Raw genomic sequence first — 20,697 nt, 5'->3', positions numbered from 1 at the left:
CTGCAAGGGGGGGGCACACCTCGTCGCACTCCAGAGGCTATAAATCCTTCTGGAGGGCTACACGAGAGGCTCAACCCGACAGCTGAATCTCTCCCTCATAAATTCCAAGAATTTAAGAGTGTCCAAGGTGTTAAAGATCGTAAAAAAACACCTCTACTGTCTATTGATCTGATAAGCTCAGAAAAAGCCTGCCGACGGCGCCGAGGAACAACCCGGAAGCCTCCCAGTTATGGCTTTTGAGCTGCAGTGGCACAGTGGTTAGAGTGCAGTACTGCAGGCTACGTCTGCTGACTGCCTGCAATTTGGGCAGTTCAAATCTCACCAGGCTGAAGGTTGACTCAGCCTTCCATCCTTCTCAGATGGGTAAAATGAGGACCCAGATTGTTGGGAGCAAGAGGCTGACTCTGTAAACTGCTTAGAGAGGGCCGTAAAGCACTGTGAAGCGGTATATAAGTCTTAAGTGCTAAGTGCTATTGCTATTTTCAGTTTGACAGACTTGTAGCTGGCTGGCACAAATGGTCAGGCAACAAGAGCAGCTTCCATACCTTCACATCTTTCAGCACCAATCCCTCCAGCCCTTCCCGGATGACTCGGTTGATCATGTCGGCGAGGTCTGAAGCTTTCCTGGAAAAATAAGGAAAAGAGAAAGTTGCCAAGGCAGGACTGAGATTCGCCACCTCACTGGGTATTTAAACATTTCTAAACGTCTTATCCAGATGATTTAACTGGCTGATTGTCCATTTATTTCAGATAATAAGCCAGCCAGCCAGCCAGCTCACTTATTTCATTTTGCTTGAAAAGTCCTGGCCTAAGATATTCTACCTGTTATGACCTATGTTTGGCACATCTACCTTTCATGAATTGTAAAGCTAGAAGGGTAAGCATCTCATTAAAGCTTATTTAATCCTAATTCTGCTCTCTGTTCCATTTTTCCAGACCTGACCAGACCAGAAAATCAATTCAATAGAAACATTAGAACTATACCTGATTAAACTGGCTATAACAGAATTTTGCAACCTTGATTATTCTTTACAGACCACAGTGAATCAGGGAAAAGCCTGTTTAAATCACTTCTGAATGCCATTTTGCTTCTTGGGACTGAAAGGTTGTTTCATTTTCTTTGCTTAGGCAATGGTTCTTGAGTGTTTTTGTCAAAGTTGCTTTCTTACATTTGACACCATTCCCTATTAATCCAGAAGGATTGGAAGATGAAAGCATCTTTCATTTCCCTATATGGAACATAGGGCCCCAGGACGGGGAATCTAGAAAGAACCCTTCAAAGCTGGTCCAGCCCCTTGGTGGGTGGGTAGGGATGGTTGCTGTTTTTATTGCTTCTTGTGTGCGTGTGATCTAGAATCATTGAATGAGATGGGCAGCCATATACATGTAACTTTTACAAATGAATGAATGAATGAATGGCATCAGGATAGGGAAGAGGACACCAACTTTTTTTGAGACACAGAAAGTAAAGCCCCCAATGGCTCAGCCACGTACGGAAGACTCAGAGAATTTTCCGCTGAGCATTTTAAAGCTTCTCCAAGTCTCATTCTTGACATCTAAAATGGAACCTACCGTGACATGCTTCATCTCTGAAAAGAGAATTCGATTGGGAATTTCCACCATGTTATCGTGGAGAAATTTGCGACGCTCACGCAGAGGCCTAAAGGAAACAGAAAAGGGCAAATCACCAGAAGAAAAATGTGGGTGAGAAAAAGTTCCTTTAATGATTCTAATGTCAAACAGATCCTGTACTTTGGGGCATTCTTTGTTGAGCACTCTTATACTTGGTGGAGAATCAATTTAAACATAGAGGGTGTCCGTAATCCAGCATAGATTTTCATGGAGCAAAGACTCACTCTTGGCAACCATAAAGTGTAGGCCAGTTCTTTGCTCACATTCAGGCTGATATAAGAAACAATGCTAGCTACAGAGGAGGATTAGCACTCATTATGCACCCACCTGTCCATCAAACTGACGTCATTGAAGTAGATGCAATCAAAGACAAAAAGGCAAACATTTGCATCCTGGAAAGCAGCTTTCTGCAAAGGGATAGCAAAACAACAACAACAACAACAACAACCATGAAATTGACTGCATGATATCATTTCATGAACAGCAACAGCCAAGGCTATTTTGCTATTCTGGAGAAAGACAAAGTCTAAACTAGGCATAGATAACTTGTAGCCCTCCCGTGCTCGCCTTTGCAGGTTATTGCCAGCGGCCAGCAGAAATGGCCACAGATTCGGACAGTGAGGAGGTTGGGGAGGAACATGAGCCAGTCCTGGAGTTTGGGGAAAGCTCTGATGAGGGCTCTGTGTCGGAGGCAGGGAGAGGGCCAGAGCCATATGCCAGTTATCAGCTGCCTTCAGAGTCAGACATCAGTGAGGCAGACGAACAGCTGGAGCCTGTTCACAGTGTGCACCTGCGCAGAGTTGCCAGATGAAGGGAACAGCTAAAGGACAGGAGTCGACTTGGGAGTAAGGTGATGCATGGCCCCTCCCAGAGGAAATAAAAGAGCAGCAAAAGGGGAGTGGGGTTTGCAGGAGACAATCAGTTTGCGTAATTGTTTAGTGACTCTCCGAGACTCCTTGTCAGGTTTTGCAGATATTGGCCTGTCAGCTCCCCAAGCCAGATAAGGTCTGTGACCGTAAATCCTCCTTTGAAAGACTTTGCCAGCTGTGAATGAGCAGAATTCACTATAAATTAATAAAAGGATTTTTTTGCCGGGACAAGGAGTTTGTTTCATGCTCTTGGGAAGCCTCGGTCAGAACAGTTATTTTTATTTGGTTTTGTATAAAAAGTCATTGAATTGGAGAGGGAAAACTTATTTCCTCCCTTTAACAGATACCCCACCCTCACCTCCTATGGTATGAAACTATGATGCTGAAATCTCGCCTTTTTTCTAATTTTTAACCAAATAACTCAGGCTCTAGTATGACAAGGGGAAAAAAAAACCTCTGTCTACTAACTCTATACAATGTCTTCTAGTATAAATCTATACAGTCTTTGCAAATTTGGGATGAGAATTCTCTCTGGAGAACGACGTTGGAGAAAGCTGGGCTCCATTCCCTCCCCATCAGCTAAAAAGGACTGTTACCTTTTCATTATTACATTCTTTCTATTAAATGCAGGCTGTTCACTCCCTGCTCTATAACAGAAGTCTGCTATAAATTGTATCAATGGTCCTCCACCTGTGGTCTGGGGACCCGCGGAAAGGCCACAATGTGGTCACAGCATATCCTCAAAGGTTGAAGAAATATTATGATTAAAATTTTGAGTTAAGTCCCAGTGATCCATGGCCACAAAAGGTATTTAATGGGGGTCTATGGTGAAGAAAAGGTTGAGAACCACTGAATTATGCCATCTCTTTGGCGATGGATGAGACCTTCTTCTGAAGTACCTTATGCACTCCCAGCGTCCCAAAAGGCAGAGGCTTCCCCATCTTGGTGTCGATCAGGAGAACCTCAGCGTCCAAGATCATACTGTGTCCTCCTGGAAAGGCCTTGGGGATGAAGTCCTTGAAATGAGCCACCTGATGAAATGCAAGCAAGCAATTACGTTCTGTGAATTTTTCAGTCCATTTGATGGGCCAAGAAGCATCGACTTGGCATTATAGGCAGACAGAAAGATTTGACTTGCCCAGTGTTTCCCAACCTCAAGAGCTTAAAATGTGTGGACTTCCAACTCCCAGAAGGAGTAGATCAAGCAGGACAAACCCATTGGTTGAGCAGTGGTTAAATGCGGTATTGTAGGCAAATTCTGCCCACAGCCCACAGTTCAATCCTGATGGGACTCAAGCCTTCCATCCTTCTGGGGTCAGTAAAATGAGGACCCAGATTGTTGGGGGCAATATGCAAATAATGCTTACATTGTAAACTGCCCAGAGTGTGCACCACTGGGGTGGTGGTGGTATATAGATCTTCATGCTATTGCTATAAAAATTCTGCCCTCCTTCCTTTTATCCTCACCCACTCTTTTCTTTCTTTCTTTTGCAATCCTTGTTTTTATTTTATTATATTTTATTTGTCAGATTTTGATGCTGCCGATCATTCATAGAGACGGTTTTAATTTTTGTTGCAAAAATAAAAAAGCCACCTAGGAGACGACTGTAATCTTAAAAAGCAAGGTAAAACCAATGGTTAAAAAAAAAGATTATGCATATTTATGTTAAGGGGGTGAAATGCCCACAATTAAACACAAAAGTGCCAAAGAAACTGTGAAGGCCAACATTTCGTTTGCAGTACTTTAAATCAAATATACACTTCAAATGTGAAATAGGCGAAGAAGCAGACGGACGCTGTGAGGCGATTCAAAAGGCTTTTATTTGAACAGGCTGTCAATGGACAAAATACAGGAGAGAAGCGGGAGCTGTCCCTGCCTGACAGCTATTTATATGGAGCTGTCAAGCAGGGAGGCCAATCAGGATGCAGGGATTGCCCGTGTTTAGCCAAGTCGCGTCTTAACCAATCAGACGCGGCTTGGCTGTTGCCGGCAGACACAGAGGGAACTCCTGACGTCACCACCAGGATTCTACATCAAACTATCAGAACTCCTTGTTTTCCCTGACCAAACTACAAAGCACGCCCCCTAAACTACACTTCTGGTACTACTGGATTTCACTGTGGCTCAATTAAGATTAATCCAACCTCATGGATTACGCTTGATGTCCACACAAGAGCCAGAAACCCATACTTTACCCAAGAGGCAGCCCATCCTCTGGGGATGGTGGCACAGTGGTTAGAGTGCACTACCACAGGCTACTTCTGCTGCCTATCGGCTGCCTGCAATTTGGCAGTTCAAATCTCACCAGGCTCAAGGTTGACTCATCCTTCCATCCTTCCGAGGTGAGTAAAATGAGGACCCAGATTGTTGGGGGCAATAGGCTGACTTTGTAAACTGCGTAGAGAGGGTTGTAAAAGCACTATAAAGCAGTATATAAGTCTAAGTGCTATTGCTATCCGCTCTGTTAGGTAAGCATACTCCCCGTTAGAAGAGCGAGTGTGCAGAGAAGCGTAATGAGAGTGGTATGGAAGAACACGCACAAACCAGCATACAGGGACACCAAATAGTAAAAGTAATAGTATTTTACTTATGTGGAAAATAGAGGTACTCAGAGTTCATCAAACAGTCCAAGTCATACACGGTTCAGTCAGTCCAGTTATAAATGTTCCCAGGTAAGAAGTGATCCTTCGAACACAGTCCAGTATCATATAATCAGTTTAGCACACAAAGTCGTTAACAGTAACAAAAACACAGTAACTCACGATACAGTATCAAGCAGTATTCACCGATCAGCATCTAACGAACAGAGAGCTAACAGTCATTCTGGCTCCATCTTATGGCTGCTTGAGGTAACAGCAACCAATCACATTTTAGCAGTAATTAAAGAAACAGTACTACTATCCTGGTTTATATATTGCTGACCCAACTGTTATCTTACATTGCTAACACGCTCCACTAACCTTGTGAGGGAGAACGGGTTTCAAACTGCGGCTGAAATAGCAGAAATGGTCTCCCTTCTTGTGCACTTGGACACGCTCTCCATCATACTTAATTTCTGAATACATGCCATTGGGACACTTTTTCATGGCATACTCAATCGATTTGCAAGCTTCAGCCTTACAAGAAAAGGGAAGAAAGAAAAAAAAATCCAGTTTAAAACTCTTAGCTTATTAACAACCAGCTGCCTTCTGGCAACTTAGACATGAGTCCATTCATAACAACCTTCCAAACTAAACTTCTCTCAGATGCCCTGGACTATAATTCCCCGGACAGGCATATACTAAAGTTTCGTAGCTTTGGCAACTTTAAGACATGTGTCATTTTGAAGTCTGTATGTCTTCAAGTTGCAAGCGTGAAGGAGCACCATGGCTCGAATGGCTGAATGCTGGGGGAGGAGGTTAGCAAGCCCATGTTCGAGACTCAAGAGCTGTTGTGGGGTGGGGTTCAGGTCTTGTCCTTCACTCTAGCTCCTCCTGGGGACACAAAAGGAGCCCGCAACAGGGTGTCCCCAGGGCAATGGTGATATCACCAGCTAAGCATTTTAATCTTCATCCCATTGCATGAATGAAAGTCCCTCTAGAGAACTTTGAATTGATGCCTGAGAGGGGAATCAGAAAGGGCAAAACAGTTCACATATGCAGACAAGGTCTTTTGGAGAATGCCAGGCTAAGATTACAGATAACGTAAGAGTAAGCAGTGCTAAGTAGACTGAGTGACAAAGCAATGCAGATGTTCAGAAAGATTTTTGCTTTCTAGGAAACAGATTCTGAGGATGATCCACACTTTCCTATTTTTAGAACAGTGAGAAAATTAGCTTTAGTTTGACCATGGCCTAGAAATGTTATTATTAAGAGCCACACACTCTTGAAAATGTATAGTTAAAGGACTACTATACAAGGGTACTTACCACATTTATTGGAGTATAAGACGCACCAAGGTTTCGAAGAGACAAATTTAAAAAAAAGTTTTTGCCCGTTTCCCCCCACCCCAAAAAACGGGCATGAATAGCCTCTAGGAGGCTTGTAGAATGCTCCTGTGGGGTGGGGTGGGGTGCCAAAAATGAGCAAAAAACAAGCCTGTTTTTTGTCAAAAAAAGGTGTGCATAGCCTTTCGAAGGCTTATAGACTGCTCCTGGAGCTTGCGGGGGGGGGGGGGGGGGGGGCAAAAACAAGCAAAAATCAGCCTGTTTTTCACTCATTTTTGCTCTGTCTAGCCCACAGGAGCACTCTGAAAGCCTCCTAAAAGCTATGCATGGCCATTTTGGTGAAGGGGGCAGGGTTTCAGGTGGCAAAAAATGCTGTATTCAGTGTATAGGACGCACCCAGATTTTCAGCCTCTTTTTTTGAGGGAAAAAGGTGCATTTTATACTCTGAAAAATACAGTAAGTAGGGCAGACAAAAAAAAAACCCGATGGAACTCTTGATTTTTTCCTTGTTTTTTTTTTTTATACTGCAGATGTCATTTTATCCCATAGCAGCTTCGTAAGTGCTGAGTGATGGATACAATTCAAGTAAATAAAAGAATAATACAAACATTAAGATATTCAGCTTGGACAATTGAGACTCAGGTTAAGTACTGTATTTTCTGGAGTATAAGATGCACCTTTTTCCCTCAAAAAAGAGGGTGAAAATCTGGGTGCGTCTTATACACTGAATACAGCATTTTTGGCCTCCTGAAACCCCGCCCCCTTTGTAAAAATGGTCGTGCATAGTCTTTAGGAGGCTTCCAGAGTGCTCCTGGGGGCTAGACAGAGCAAAAATGAGTAAAAAACAGGCTGTTTTTTGCTTGGTATTGCCCCCTCCCCAACCTCCAGGAGCAGTCTATAAGCCTCTGAAAAGCTATGCACACCTTTTTTTGACAAAAAATGGGCCCGTTTTCGTGAAAAATGGGCCATTTTGGGGAGGTCTGCAGAGTGCAAAAACATTTTTTTTTTAATTTGCCTCTTCAAAATTTTGGTGCTTCCGGTTCCGGCGGCCGACGGCGAAGGGCAGAGACTGCCAGCCCCGCGCATCCCCGGTGGGCTCCTCACCCCTTGGGGGGCACAGGACGCCCCGAAGAGGCGTTCTGCCGGAGGAGCGGCGCGGCGGGAGGACCCCTGCATCGGCGGCGGCCGTCGGGGGGCTCTCGCTTCGCTCCAGGCACCGAGGAACGCGAAGGGGAGACGCGCTGAAGCGTCTTCGCTGCGAGACTGTCCGGAAGAAAAAAAGAAAGCTGAAGGATGCGGCGGCGGTGCGGTGAGGTGTAGACTCCCTTCATACCTATCACCAACTTTAAAACTTGTCAGTTGTGTTAATTGGAACTTTTGCTAACTTGGAGAGGTGTGGCTGGAGGGGAGGGGGATTTCCCCCCCCCCTTGGACAAGCGGCTAGAAACAAATGTGCTCGTAGCCCCAAGGGAAGGAGGAGGGGGAGAGCCAAACCAAAGAGGTCACACTCCAACTAAATGGATCTTCAGATTTAACCTTTAGGTTTTAAGACAATGCGATCTGGAAGCCTTGGGAACTTTGAATTTTGAAAACTTTATTTGTTGCCTCAGTACCCGAAGTTGGCAGGGCAAGATGGCACACTTCCGTTGTCTTCATGAAAGCTGAACTTGACTCCACCTCTTAACTTCAGGCTTCCGGTCTTTGTCTCCGTGTTATTTGGATAATTCTCTTGTGGATTGTTTGTTTTTGAACTTTCTGGAGTGAAAAACGTCTGTTCCCTGCCAGGGTGATTAGAGAGTTCCCTTGTGCCTGGTCTCTCTACCCTCCGGACTCCCTTGGCTGCTCTACCACTCTGATTGATTCCTCTCTATACTGACTGGACCCTTTATTACCAACAATGACATCTAAAAGACCACCTCCTGGAAAGTCTGGCTTTGCTGCCTCTGCCCCGACATCTGCAACCTCAAGTCCGAGCACACAATCAACATTGACAGCTTTTAAACAAGCTAAAACTACGGACTTGGAGTTTCATCAAATGTTTCAGCAACTTCTACAGGGACAAGAGGAAATAAAGAAACAACTGAAGGAGATGAAAGAAGAAATTAGAGGGAACCAGGAAAAAATTAATAAGAACTCACAGAGACTGGATCTCTTGGAGCGGGGGGCGGCTGAGATGAGGGGTGGTGGTGGAGGGCGTGCAGAAGGGAAACAAAGAGCTTGACACCCAACAAATGAAAATAGAGTTTGAGAGAATGTCCTTTTATCTTAGGTTTCAGAATGTGATGGAGACAGATGATGAAAACATAAGGGACACCATGACAACTATCTTGGCTGAGTATATCCAGAAAGAAAAACAACAGATGGGGTGGGAAATAGACCTGGTTTATAGAGTGAACTCTGCATATGCTAGAACACACAATGTCCCCAGGGAGGTACATATTAAATTTCTTAGGAAAAGCACAAGAGATGAAATTCTGAATACACAAAGGGGACAAGCCCTGACATACAAAGATAAGGAGATAACCATACTGACACAGAAAGTGAGGGAGAAAAGAAAATATTATTCGCAATTGGCGAATAAATTATACCAGAAGGGGGTGTGGTTTCGTTGGTTGCTGCCTGAAGGTATGTTAATATTCTGGGAGGAGACAAGAGTCAGAATTAATACACCCATAGAGGCGCAGGCCTTTATGGAAAAAAATAAACTACTCCTAGAAAAACCAGAAGATATCCCAGTAGATGCACAAGACACGGGAGGGGCCGGAGCACTGCCAACGGGGGGAGATGGGGCGACATCAAGAAAGCTCAGATCACACAAATAAGTAAAAAAATCCACATGACATAAATTGATTGAAATTATTAATGAATCTATCACACTGACTATATGTTATTATGTAATATTTGAATGCTATGCAAATGTACACCATGAGTCTGGAGGGGGGGGTATACCTACCACAGTTTGCGGCTGCCACGATTTGTAACTTTCCCCATACCTTTTCCTTTTGTAAAATACCAAAAAATCAATAAAACTTTCTTTAAAAAAAAAATCTTGGTGCATCTTATACTCTGAAAAGTACAGTAATACTACATTGCATACTGGCAACTTTGGCCAATCCCTCTCTCTCAGCCCAACCTAATTAACAGAATAACAGAGCTGGAAGGGACCTTGGAGGTCTGCTAGTCCAGCCCCTTGCTCAAGCAGGAGACCCTATACCAGCGATGGCGAACCTTTTTTGGCTCACATGCCAAAAGGTGGGGGGAGTGCAGGGGGAGAGTGCAGGGGGGTCGTGAGTGGGAGTGCTACACCCATATTGCAATGCACGACCCCCAGCGCGCATGACAGGCATGATCCCCCATTTTTTGCATGCTTTTTTCGCCCTCCTCAGGCTCCAGAGGCTTTATAGGAGCCTGGGGAGGGCAAAAACAGCCTCCCCCGCCCCCTTTGGAGGCCCTCCAGAGGTTTCAGGAGCTTCCCTGAAGCCTCCGGAGTGCAAAAAACCATCCCTATGGGCACACCGGAACTTCAGCAACGTTACTTCTGGTTTGCTCATAGGGTTGGTTTAAGTCCTCCAGAGCCTTCAGGGGCCTTTCGGAGGCTTCCCTAAAGGCTCCGGAGGACAAAAAATGCCCCTACGAGCAAACTGTCTAAGGTTGGAACGGGCCCGGCGTCACCCACATGGACGTGTGCACTGCACGCGCACATGATGCGTGCATGCATCGTACCTGCCTTCGACACCTCTGCAAGCCTCCGTGACACTCCAGCTGCTTGGTGAGCATTGAGCAGGCACCGTATGCGCCGTGTGCGTAAGCACCAAAGGCTTAAAGAACAGGTAAGGAGCTTGGCCGGGCGCGTGGGCCCTCCGGAGCATCATACCGGAACGGTACCCGGTGCTCTGGGCAGGCTCCGGTATGCCTGTACCGAAGCGTACCGCCTGCAACCCACCACTGGCGTGCACGTTGGGGCGCACACATGCATAGCATTATGGGTGTGGCACGCAGGCGCACGACCCCCCTGTGCTCCCCCCGCTTTTGGCATGGCAGCCATCACTGTTCTAGGTTGCTTTTCTCCTTGGTCGGTGCCAATTTAACACCCTGGGAAATACCCTCTCCTCCTCCTCATCTCTTCAGGTGGGATTTTCATCTCCCTGCCTGGACAGATCTGGAAGAGAAGGGACCCATCCATCCACCCGTGCCTCCCATGGCTGACATTCCATTCAATTCACAAGGCAGATGTTGGGATAAAATCAGAGGACCTCTTAGAGCCTGTCTGCCCCACCTTCTCTCACAAAAAAAGGAAGACCATTAATAAATAAATACCTGCTTAAATTAAATGTATACTTTTCTAACTAACAATAAAACCTGAACGTAACAGGATGTCACAGGTGGACAAAGAGGTTGTTCCAGATCCTGCAGCTGTAGCTAAGAAGAACCACATCTCTGCAGACGCCAGCTGTTCCTTACCAGCATGGGCTGGACCGGGGTCATCAGAGCTGCCTGGACGCTAAGAATTTTCTTCATGCCTGGCTGAGATTCTTGCTGGTTCTTCAACACTCGCTCCACCACATCATGGAGGTTACGGGATGCTTTGAAGGCCTCATAAGCATTGGGGTCCAAGGCATCAAGTCTGGGTAGGAAAAGAGCAGGATGATGATTTTTTTTTAGAAAGGGATGAGTGTGGGTATAACTGGAAAAGGATTGGGGAGTCTCAAGGTCAAGTCCATCCCCACCCATAGAAGCTCATAAAGTAACCTTGGGCCAGTAATTTTCTTCCTATCCTAAAGGGATGCTATTGCGGGGAGAGAAAAAACAGAAGGACTTGCTGCATGGGCTTAGGAGGAAGGGCAAGATTTCAATCTAAAGAACAGGTACATCAACAAACTTTAAAGAAAATGACTGCTTCTAGATTCAACCAGTGTCAGGCCTGCAAGCCATCTTTTCTTTTGGACCTGGGGCCTGCCACACTTTCTACTATTCATTTTCTATTGTGGGAAAAAGGGAGGTTTTTTTGGGGGGGGGGGAGTTCGGTGATTTGTAGCCATAACAACATTCTTCCTAGAAACTTAAGGTTATCCTTTGCCTCTGCACCTGGCTGGAACTGGATGGGTGGAAGTTGCCAGATTGGACCATGTGATGGACTTGTGGGTGTAAGGGCAGGATCTTGAACTTTCAACTGGGTGGGGAAAATCTGGAAGCTTTCAGATTCGGGTTTTCCCAGATGTGCCAACATGGCTCTCTTAATAAATTGGAACTTTGAGGAACCTTTTGCCTCGGACTCCGATTTACTTTTGGATGTTATTTGGAACCTTGACAACCAGTTTGGTGGAAGACAAATTTCTCCAAGTTTCATCTCTCTAAATATCTTGAATTTACTTTCCAGTTATTAGTGATGTTGACAAGGGCTGATGGGAAGCTTAGTTCAACAGCATCTGGAGATGCTATTAGGATAGATGTTTAGTTGGAGTGACAATTTATGGTAGAGCAACAGAATCTTTATGAGAGGGACTCCTTGAGGGAGAGCCATTCCCTTCAAGACACCCCATTTTAGTGCCTTTGCCCTTTAAAGAAAAGTAATAATCACCCTTTTAATAACAAAAGCTTTGCATGGTCACCATGGAGTCTGGGAAGTTGCTGGACCATAGCGGAAAGGAACAACCTTTCTTCCATAGTGACTGACAATCAGAGTTCAAAGGGTCTTGCAACTAAGTAGTGCATCTATGTAATTATCTCATTGATAATGCTACAATGTTTGGCTTTTACATTTCTGACATTCTCAACCTGATCTCAGCTTACACGTGCTTTGCACCAGCATTCATTTTCAAGTCGTGTTTAATCAGTCGAACGATGCACTTCAGGTCATTAGCGGTGCACCTGAAAAAAAAGAGGGATACCAATGTAAAAAACGCCTACGTGAATACACAGCTGAGATGCTGGGCCTCTAGTTTTGTGTATCTTCTGTGTATCTTTATGCTATCCCCAAATAGGACCTCTACTGCAGGGAATAGGAGCATGCAAAAATCATGCACACGCCCACACCCACAATACAATGCGCTCCCCCCACACACATTCATTCGCGAACCCCCCATGGCGGAGGGGGGCATTTTCGCCCTTCCCAGGCTCCGGAGTCTTTCCTCAAGCCTCTGGGAGGGTAAAAAAGGTTTCCCTCGGGCTCCAGAGGGCGGAAACAGGTACGTTCCCAAACTTCCAGAGCTTCTGGGAGTCCCGTTTTTCACCCTCCCCAAGCTCTGGAGGCTTTCCTCGAGCCTTCAGGAGGGCAAAAACGGTATCCACCTCCAGAGGCCTTCCTGGCACCAAAAACAGAGCGCGGGGGACGACGACTTCCCTCCGACCCTCCCTGCCTCCCCATACATGTGCGTGCATTTCTCGCAAGAGTGGCAGAGAACTGAAAATCAGCTGGCCGGCAGGATGCACTCGCGCATGCATGGTGGAGCTGAGCTGGGCGATGGCTCGCGTGCCCCCAGAGGGGACTTCGTGGGCCACAGGTCTGTCACAGGTCCGCCATCACAGTGCTAGGCTTTGGCAGTATTAAGCAATCGCTGAGCAGACACCTGATCAGGCCTACCTACCCCAATCTGACCCAGTTCAAAATTCATAAACATTTCCTTTTTCCTACCTCGACGCAACTTCTTGCAGTAGGCTCTGTTGCTCCTCTTCTTTGGAAAGTTTGGATAGCTGCGTCAGGAACTCATCTACTTCCTGGATTGTCAAAAGGCTCTTGGCAGCAGGAGGGCAAGACCTGCTTGGCTCAAAGAAGATCCGCACCGTTTCCGAAACGTCACCCTGGTTTAAGATACAAAAGGGAACAGCTACAAAGAGCGCTGCTAAGGGCAGAGGAGTGCTTGGCTTCTACCTGCAATCAATTGCAATTGTAAATGGCAATAATAAATTAATTGCAATCTGGAAAGCCTCAGGAATCTTTTGACATCAGGCCATTGAAGTGTAAACCAATAGGGAAGTTCAACCTGTGATCTGCAACCCTAGAGCACCTACATAAATTGCCAGTAAATTGTACTTATAGGTTAGTGATGGCTAACCTTTTCCGGACTGAGGACCCAAAGGGTGCACATGCGCACACAAATGCACTCCCCGAAATGAAATGCACGCATGGCTCCGCCCCCTCTGAGCATGCATATGCGCCCTCCCCACAGGCATTCCACTCCCCGTACAGCCCCCTGCATGTGCCGTGCCCCCCTCGAGTATGTGTGGCAGAGACCTGAAGACCAATTGGCTGGTGGAGGGCACGCATACATGCACGGTGGAGCTGAATTGGGGTGACGGCTCATGCCATGCATTCGCCATTACCTTTATAGGAGGTTCTTGATTTACTATTTTGCAGAAAACCATGTTTTCTTCTGGTTTCTGGCAAAAACTGCCCCATAGGAAATATTGGGACAGCATTTGTTTAACAATGGTCGCAAAAAAAAAAAAAAAAGGTTGTAAGGTTGTAAACTTGAATCTGGCCACATGACTGACTTCTTGGCCGTCAATTGTAGCGCTCAACCTCTTAAGAGAAAGAGGCATGCTGTGTAGAGGGATACTGGCCACCAAAAATCTGACTCCCTTTTGCTCACCTTCTCAAGGTCTCGGACCATGTCTTCCTGGCTGCAGTTGAATATCCTACTGAAGAGCTTCACGATCTGCTTGTCATTCAAGTTGTAAACACTTTTAATGACTCCAGGCAAGAGTAGCTTGATAGTTAGGTAGAGATCACCTCGAAAGCCATCTGGAAGAGGTACAGATGTTTGCAATAGGTGAGCAGAAACAGGGTTACTGTTTTTCAGATCGGCAGCTGCCTTAGCCCCCACCATCTCTGTTCTAGGCTGCATTAGATGAGAAGAATAATGCTCATCATTAGGGATAATAGTTGGTTCCCCCCTTGCACATACGTGCTAGAGTCGTTCTTGACGCTAAGGGGAGGTGCTCATCTCAGTTTCAAAGCCGAAGAGTCAGCGCTGTCCAAAGACATCTCCATGGTCATGTGACTGGCATGACTAAGCACCAAAGGTGCATGGAACGCTGTTACCTTCCCACCAAAGGTGATCCCTATTTTTCTACTTGCATTTTTCACATGCTTTCGAACTGCTAGGTTGGTAGAAGCTGGGACAAGTAACGGGAGCTCACTCCGTTACGCAGTGCTAGGACTCGAACCGCTGACCTTTCTGTTCGACAAGCTTAGCGTCTTAGCCACTGAGCCACTGCATCCCTAGGATAATAGACACCTCCCTCCCCAAATCACTGTTCTTGTGCTCTTGTGAATTTCTTAGCACTCTGCTATTTCAGTGCTTTTATCAATGAGATCCTGCCACTCTTGTCCTAATTATAATAAATTATACATACAAACAATAAATTGGTATTAAATTATAATAAATATTATGTTTATCCCAGATTTGTTTCTACCCAGACCCACCAGTGAAAACAAAGAGAAAGAAATAGTACCTCCGCTGGTTCCCTTCTGTAAGAAGTTCTGAATTATCTGAGTTTTTACATTATAACTGGATTCGTCAGCCACCATTACACACAGCTTTCTGAATTCCCGCAGCAAACAGTCTTTGTGTTTTGGGTCACTCTTCTCGGTGGACAAACTGGACTTGTGAGAAGAGCCAGAGCTGGCTGTTTCTTCAGAAGTGCCCGACTTTGCTGAACAGACAAAGAGTTTGAGGGCAAACAGAAATGTCCAGATTTCATTCATTTAATGCAAGCACGGTTGAGCATTTCATGAGAGTGTAACACAGGTAGTCCTCGACTTACAACAGTTCATTTAGTGACCGCTCAAAGTTACAACGGCACTGAAAAAAAGCGACTTACAACTATTTTTCACACTTAGGACCATCACAGCATCCCCATGGTCATGTGATTTACATTCGGTTGCTTAACAACTGGTTCATATTTCTGACGCTTGCAGTGTCCCATGCGATCCCCTTCTGCGACCTTCTAACCCGCAAAATCAACGGAGAAGTCCAATTCACTTAACAACCGTGTTACTAATTTAAGAACTGCAGTGATTCATTTAACAAAAATGGGGGAAAAAAGCTGTAAAAAGGGGCAAAACTTGCTTAATAAGCTTTTCACAAACCCGCCATCCTGGGCCCAACGTTTGGGAAGCCAGGCTCTGCTTGTCACAAGCCAGGACAAAGGGTGAATGATGGAGGAGTGACACCTCCTTAAAAAAATTTGGTCCAGCTGATGGCTGGTAGCACCTCATAAGGGCCCCTTTTCCAGGATTACAGGAGACGATCAACGGTTTTGAAGACGGAAGAGGGCTTTACGCCCCAACGGCAGATAAAGCGGCAGAACCATCTTCTAGGAGAAGGGAAACTCTGATTACAAACCTCCACTGCCTTGTGGCTTTATCCACTACTGGAAAAGGCTTCAGGAGTCAACCTCGAGGCAAAATCCGGAGCTGGAGTCCCGGAGGCAGTTCGGGACTGTGTACAATCACGTTTTGGTAACTCCTGCGATGCAGCTAGAACCAATAGTATCGGCTCTGCCATTCCATTGGACTATTTCAGCGACGTGGAGAGGGGGGATCTGCTGCTTGGGTAACAGTCTATTCTCCATATCAATCTACCCAGGCCTCGTGCTCTGGAGAGGACCCTCCAGCCTTACCTCTTTCCAGAACACAATACCATAATCTCTTGAGACTGAAGGATGCCAATGCAAACTTCTCACTTAGCAACATAAAGTCTGGGCTCAATTGTACACTCAGAATTTGTCTGGGCTCAATTGTCATAAGGTGAGGACTATCTATATATATTTTTAAAAAAACTTAAAAAAAAACTTCTGAGAGCTGAAATACAGTACATTTTGCCTTTTGATTATACTTCTAAACACAGAACTGTTACCATCTTAATTTTCATTCGCCAATCTCATCCTGAACTTTGGGACAAGAACAGCCTTTACTTTTCTCAGCTTCATAAAGTTTGTATGTTTGCAGGACACAAACCTTGTGCCTAGTTATCATGAGCAGGCACCTTTTATTTTATCTTGCCCAGTACAGTTTTTCAACCAGTGGCTTTCTTAATAATAAACATGGCTCTGAGTTTCAATTATATATCATTTCTAGTTAGCATTAATTGAAATTTGAAACACTTGTGCTTCTTCAGAAATTTAAAACTGGTAATAGCTTGCTGAACCTAGCATAGGCATAGATGATGATTATTATTTTGCTTCCACTGCTACCTTACTTAAGTCAAAATGAAATGTCAGCAATATGCTGCAAGAAAGATTTCTCACCAACCTGCAAAACCTGAAAATTTCCTTGGTGAAGGATTTGAAGAAACCAGAGGCATTTTCTTGGGTGATGTTATTTGTCCACTAGGAGAAATCTTTGCCTGGATAACAGCTTTTTTCTTTGGGGTGTTTGAAGGTTTGGAAGAAAGGTCTGTGAACAGAGAGGGGATCATTCATCATTCTGTGTCCTGAACAATACAGACATTTCAAAAGTCCTAATAGTTACCCACTTCTTTTTTCAAGGCTAAAGATGCTCTTTGATCAGGCAGTTTTCAAACTTCTGATAATTCTCATGGTCCTTTTCCAAATCTGTCCTATTGTGTAGTTTAACAAAATCAGCCTCAAAATGTCCAGAATTTATTCTACATCTCCACTGAGATCATGCAAGTAGATACTCAGGAAACTTTGCTTTATTTGGAACTATCCAACCTTCAATATGTTTCATTTTAGGACATTAATAAAAGCCTACGGTACATCAAGTTGATTCAAATTTGTTACTTAGCAGCAAGTGACTATTGGCAAGTTCATATGTTTGGAATCATTTGGGATATTGTTAGATTGATTGAATGTAAATATACTCCTGATTTAATATTTGCTAAGTGGATAAGAATAGTGATCACTATTGCACCTCCTCCCTACTTTAATTTATTGAAATATTTATATGCTATCCTTTAGCAAAACTGTTTTAGGATAGTGTGTGTATATATTAATTTACTGAATAAATTACTGAAAAGTTCTTGAGAGGGAGATATCTCTTTTCAATCATTTATCCTAGGTATCATTTAACGATCTCATCTTATAATCTTGCTTTGACAGAGACACAATTAAGCTTGGTATAAACAAGATTCTACTAGGCAGGAATGTTGTGAGAACAACACAACGTTCCAAACACTATCTACTGTATTTCCCCGAAAATACGACATGTCCTCAAATATAGCCATGCCACATTTTTCTGGTGGGCAAAAATATAACCCCCCTCCCGCATATAAGCCCCCTGGATAAACCCCGACCTCCGGCCAGGCAGAGCGCCGCTCACCAACCTAGCAGTATCCCGAAGGTGCAAAACCGCAGGAACCTGGGGGGAGGTAAAAGTGATTGTGTTGCTTGGCGCCTTCTGGATAGGTTGGTGAACAGCGCTGTGCCCAGCTGAAGAGGGGGGTTGCTGGGTGGCTGCTCTCTTGCGAGCGGGCTCCGAAAGAGCCGGGCACAGCCTCATGGGCGAATGGCTGTGTTGCGCTGTCGCAGCAGCACAACACAGCAGCCACGAAGCGCCGACGCTCACGAGCAGCCACCCGGCAAACCCTCTTTGAAGCCGGGCACAGCGCCATTCACTGACCTAGGGTTATTGCCAAACCGCGTGAGTGCCTGTTCGCTGCGGCCCGGCTCCGCGGCTTGCCGCCTTCCAATGCCAGTGAATGCCGCTCTGCACGGCTGGAGAGGGGGGTTGCGCGAGCGGCTGTTCCGCTCTCACTCACCCACCTCAGGATGCTTGGACCAGCTCTCATTAGAGCGAGGGCACCTCCACCGCCATCCCAGCCTTTTCCGCAGCTTCCAACCCAAGTCTTTTGGCAGTGGCCGCTCTGGGCGCACGCTCTATGGTTGTACGCTCTGCAGGCAGCTGGCCCACCACCATTCGCCCATGAGGCTGTCCCCGGCTCTTTGGAAGCCCGCTCGCAAGAGAGCAGCCGCCCGGCAACCCCAAAACAATAAACCTTCCCCCCATAATAAAGCCCAAGCCATATTTTGTAGGTAAAAAGAAAATAAGACCCTGTCGTATTTTCGGGGAAACACGGTATCTTCCATATACTACTATGCTACTCTCGTTTTTGTAATATTGAACTGAGCAAAACAGTGCATCCTAGAGCGAAACGTTTTCAACCAAGACACTTCAAATGGGCTAACTTACAAAATGCATCCAACATCTGGGACCTGCGAGTTCTGGGGAATTGAAATTGGGCAAATTTTATAAAATACTTAATGACATAAAATTTACTATAAAACTTTTTGTAATAGAAAATGTCATAAACGTTTTCTGTGGGGAACTGTTAATGTTTGACTGTGGTATACAGTTCGATACGGACTACTTTCCAGGCAACTTTGAAAATCTCCAAATTTTTAAGAACTTTTCTAGCATATTGGAGGGGTCTCCAACCTTGGCAACTTTACGACTTGTGGACTTCAACTCCCAGAATTCCTCAGCCAGTGCATGCTGGCTGAGGAATTCTGGGAGTTGAAGTCCACAAGTCGTAAAGTTGCCAAGGTTGGAGACCCTTCCATTAAAAGATCTGGCACTGCTGAATGCATATTTTTCAAACGATGATCCAATAGATAGTCTAGAAATTTACCCAAATGTCACCAATACTCCAATGGCAGTACCGTGTCGATCTTTGATCTCAAAAACAAATGCATAATAAAGAGGCCAAATCTATTTAGTATTTGCTTGGGAAACCAATAGAAAATTCCAGGCTTTTCCTAGACTGGAAAGTAAAAAAAACCCAAAAACCACACATAAAAGCAATGCAGTCACTTCCATATTAATACTATGGTTAAAAAAAAAAGCAATATGAATTTCATTCAATCATCAGGAGGCAAGGTCAACTCAAGAGGGATTTTTATAATTGCAACTACCGCTGCAACCTTCGTGATGTGCATCTCACCTGAGATATGCTGATTGATCATCTCCTTTTCAGCCTCCTGCAGTTCCTCCCAGCCTTCCAGGTCTGTGATATCTTCGATCTTCTTTGTCGTGACCCGAGCCCTTTCCAGCTTCTCAAATATGCACTTGACGTGATACCACTCCTTCATGTCCCCGCCGGATTCAGTGAAGGGGTTGGGCACCACTTTCCCAATGCGCACCATCCCTTTGAGGATCTTCTCTTTGCACTTTTTGCAGCCAGCAGTGCCTCGCTTGGCGTAGTCCACGCAGTACCGCTGTTCTGCCATCTCGGAGGCAGTGCAGAAGGATGTCAGGCGGCAACCATGCAAAGCTGCTGGAAGGGGAAAGCTGGAGAGGCCAGATTGGTGGTATCGGAGGCCAGTCAAAGGCAAAGCGCCCTTATGGAGAAAGCTGAGAACACCGGTCTGACGGTGAAGCGTCTTCTTCGGCAGCCAGGTCAATTTTTCACTTCTGCTAAGGCTCCTGGCTGCTTTCAGAAAAGCTTGGAGAGAAAGAAGCATATAATTCCCTTTGTTGAATCTAATGCTGCGAAAAATAAATTATTATTTGTGGCAACGTCAGCCAAATGTTTAGACTGGATTTGGCATTTTATCCGTTTATCAATTCCTTCTCGAGAACCTGGGATAGCAAGGTGTTGTTTGAATTATTATTAGGTGGAGACAATGGTTATTGCAACTCAACCACAGAGAGAAGAGCTGCACCCGTCAGTTGCAAGAGCACTAAACAGCCCCCAAAACCATGTCTTCAGGGGGAGGGGACAGGTAAATAACACAAATAGACCCCTTTGAACATTAGGGGATGAAAGTCCTTGGAGGGTAACCATCCAGCTTAGAGGAGGAGAGCCGGGGCTGCCCCTAGATACAGGTCATCTGGAACTTACAACAGTTTGTTTAGTGTGTTCAAAGTTACAACAGCGCTGAAACATGTGACTTATGACATCTTTTCCCAATTACCATCTTTGCAGCATCCCCGTGGTCACATGATCAAAATTCTCTACTATCAACAGTAGAGACCTTCAAGTTTCTAGATTCTATCATATCTCAAGACCTAATATGGACACCTAACATCAAAAACGTCATCAAAAAAGCACAACGAAGAATGTTCTTTCTGCGCCAACTCGGGAAGCTCAAACTGCCCAAGGATCTGCTGATGCGGTTCTACAGAAGAATTATAGCATCTGTCATCTGCACCTCTATAACTGTCTGGTTTGGTTCTGTAACCCAACAAGACAGACACAGACTTCAGGGGCCAATCAGAACCAGAGAAAAAAACAATTACTGCCAGCCTGCCTTCCATTGAGGATCTGTACACTGCACTAGTCAAAACGAGGACCGTGAAAATACTT

At 45.2% G+C, this 20,697-nt stretch overlaps 1 protein-coding gene across 2 annotated transcripts in view; it reads right to left on the bottom strand.

Moving 5' to 3' along the window:
* The window catches only part of LIG3 (DNA ligase 3), a gene marked incomplete at its 5' end in the record, with an annotated part of 41,884 nt that extends 22,032 nt beyond the window's left edge, over positions 1-19,852 (bottom strand). For both annotated transcript variants that reach the window (XM_081944776.1, XM_081944777.1), the window contains 12 exons: positions 546-619; positions 1,569-1,660; positions 1,960-2,039; positions 3,401-3,532; positions 5,463-5,618; positions 10,889-11,051; positions 12,218-12,295; positions 13,059-13,225; positions 14,017-14,168; positions 14,882-15,082; positions 16,683-16,826; positions 19,333-19,852. In XM_081944776.1, the coding sequence (XP_081800902.1) occupies positions 546-619; positions 1,569-1,660; positions 1,960-2,039; positions 3,401-3,532; positions 5,463-5,618; positions 10,889-11,051; positions 12,218-12,295; positions 13,059-13,225; positions 14,017-14,168; positions 14,882-15,082; positions 16,683-16,826; positions 19,333-19,852 (1,959 nt within the window). The remainder of the gene's footprint in view (positions 1-545; positions 620-1,568; positions 1,661-1,959; positions 2,040-3,400; positions 3,533-5,462; positions 5,619-10,888; positions 11,052-12,217; positions 12,296-13,058; positions 13,226-14,016; positions 14,169-14,881; positions 15,083-16,682; positions 16,827-19,332) is intronic.
* Between the last annotated feature and the right edge of the window lie 845 nt (positions 19,853-20,697).

Source organism: Natrix helvetica, assembly GCF_964273705.1.
Source record: "Natrix helvetica genome assembly, chromosome: 2".
Classification (NCBI taxonomy): Eukaryota; Metazoa; Chordata; class Lepidosauria; order Squamata; family Natricidae; genus Natrix; species Natrix helvetica.
The sequence above is the reverse complement of the archived record's forward strand: the minus strand, read 5'-3'. Positions and strand labels throughout refer to the sequence as shown.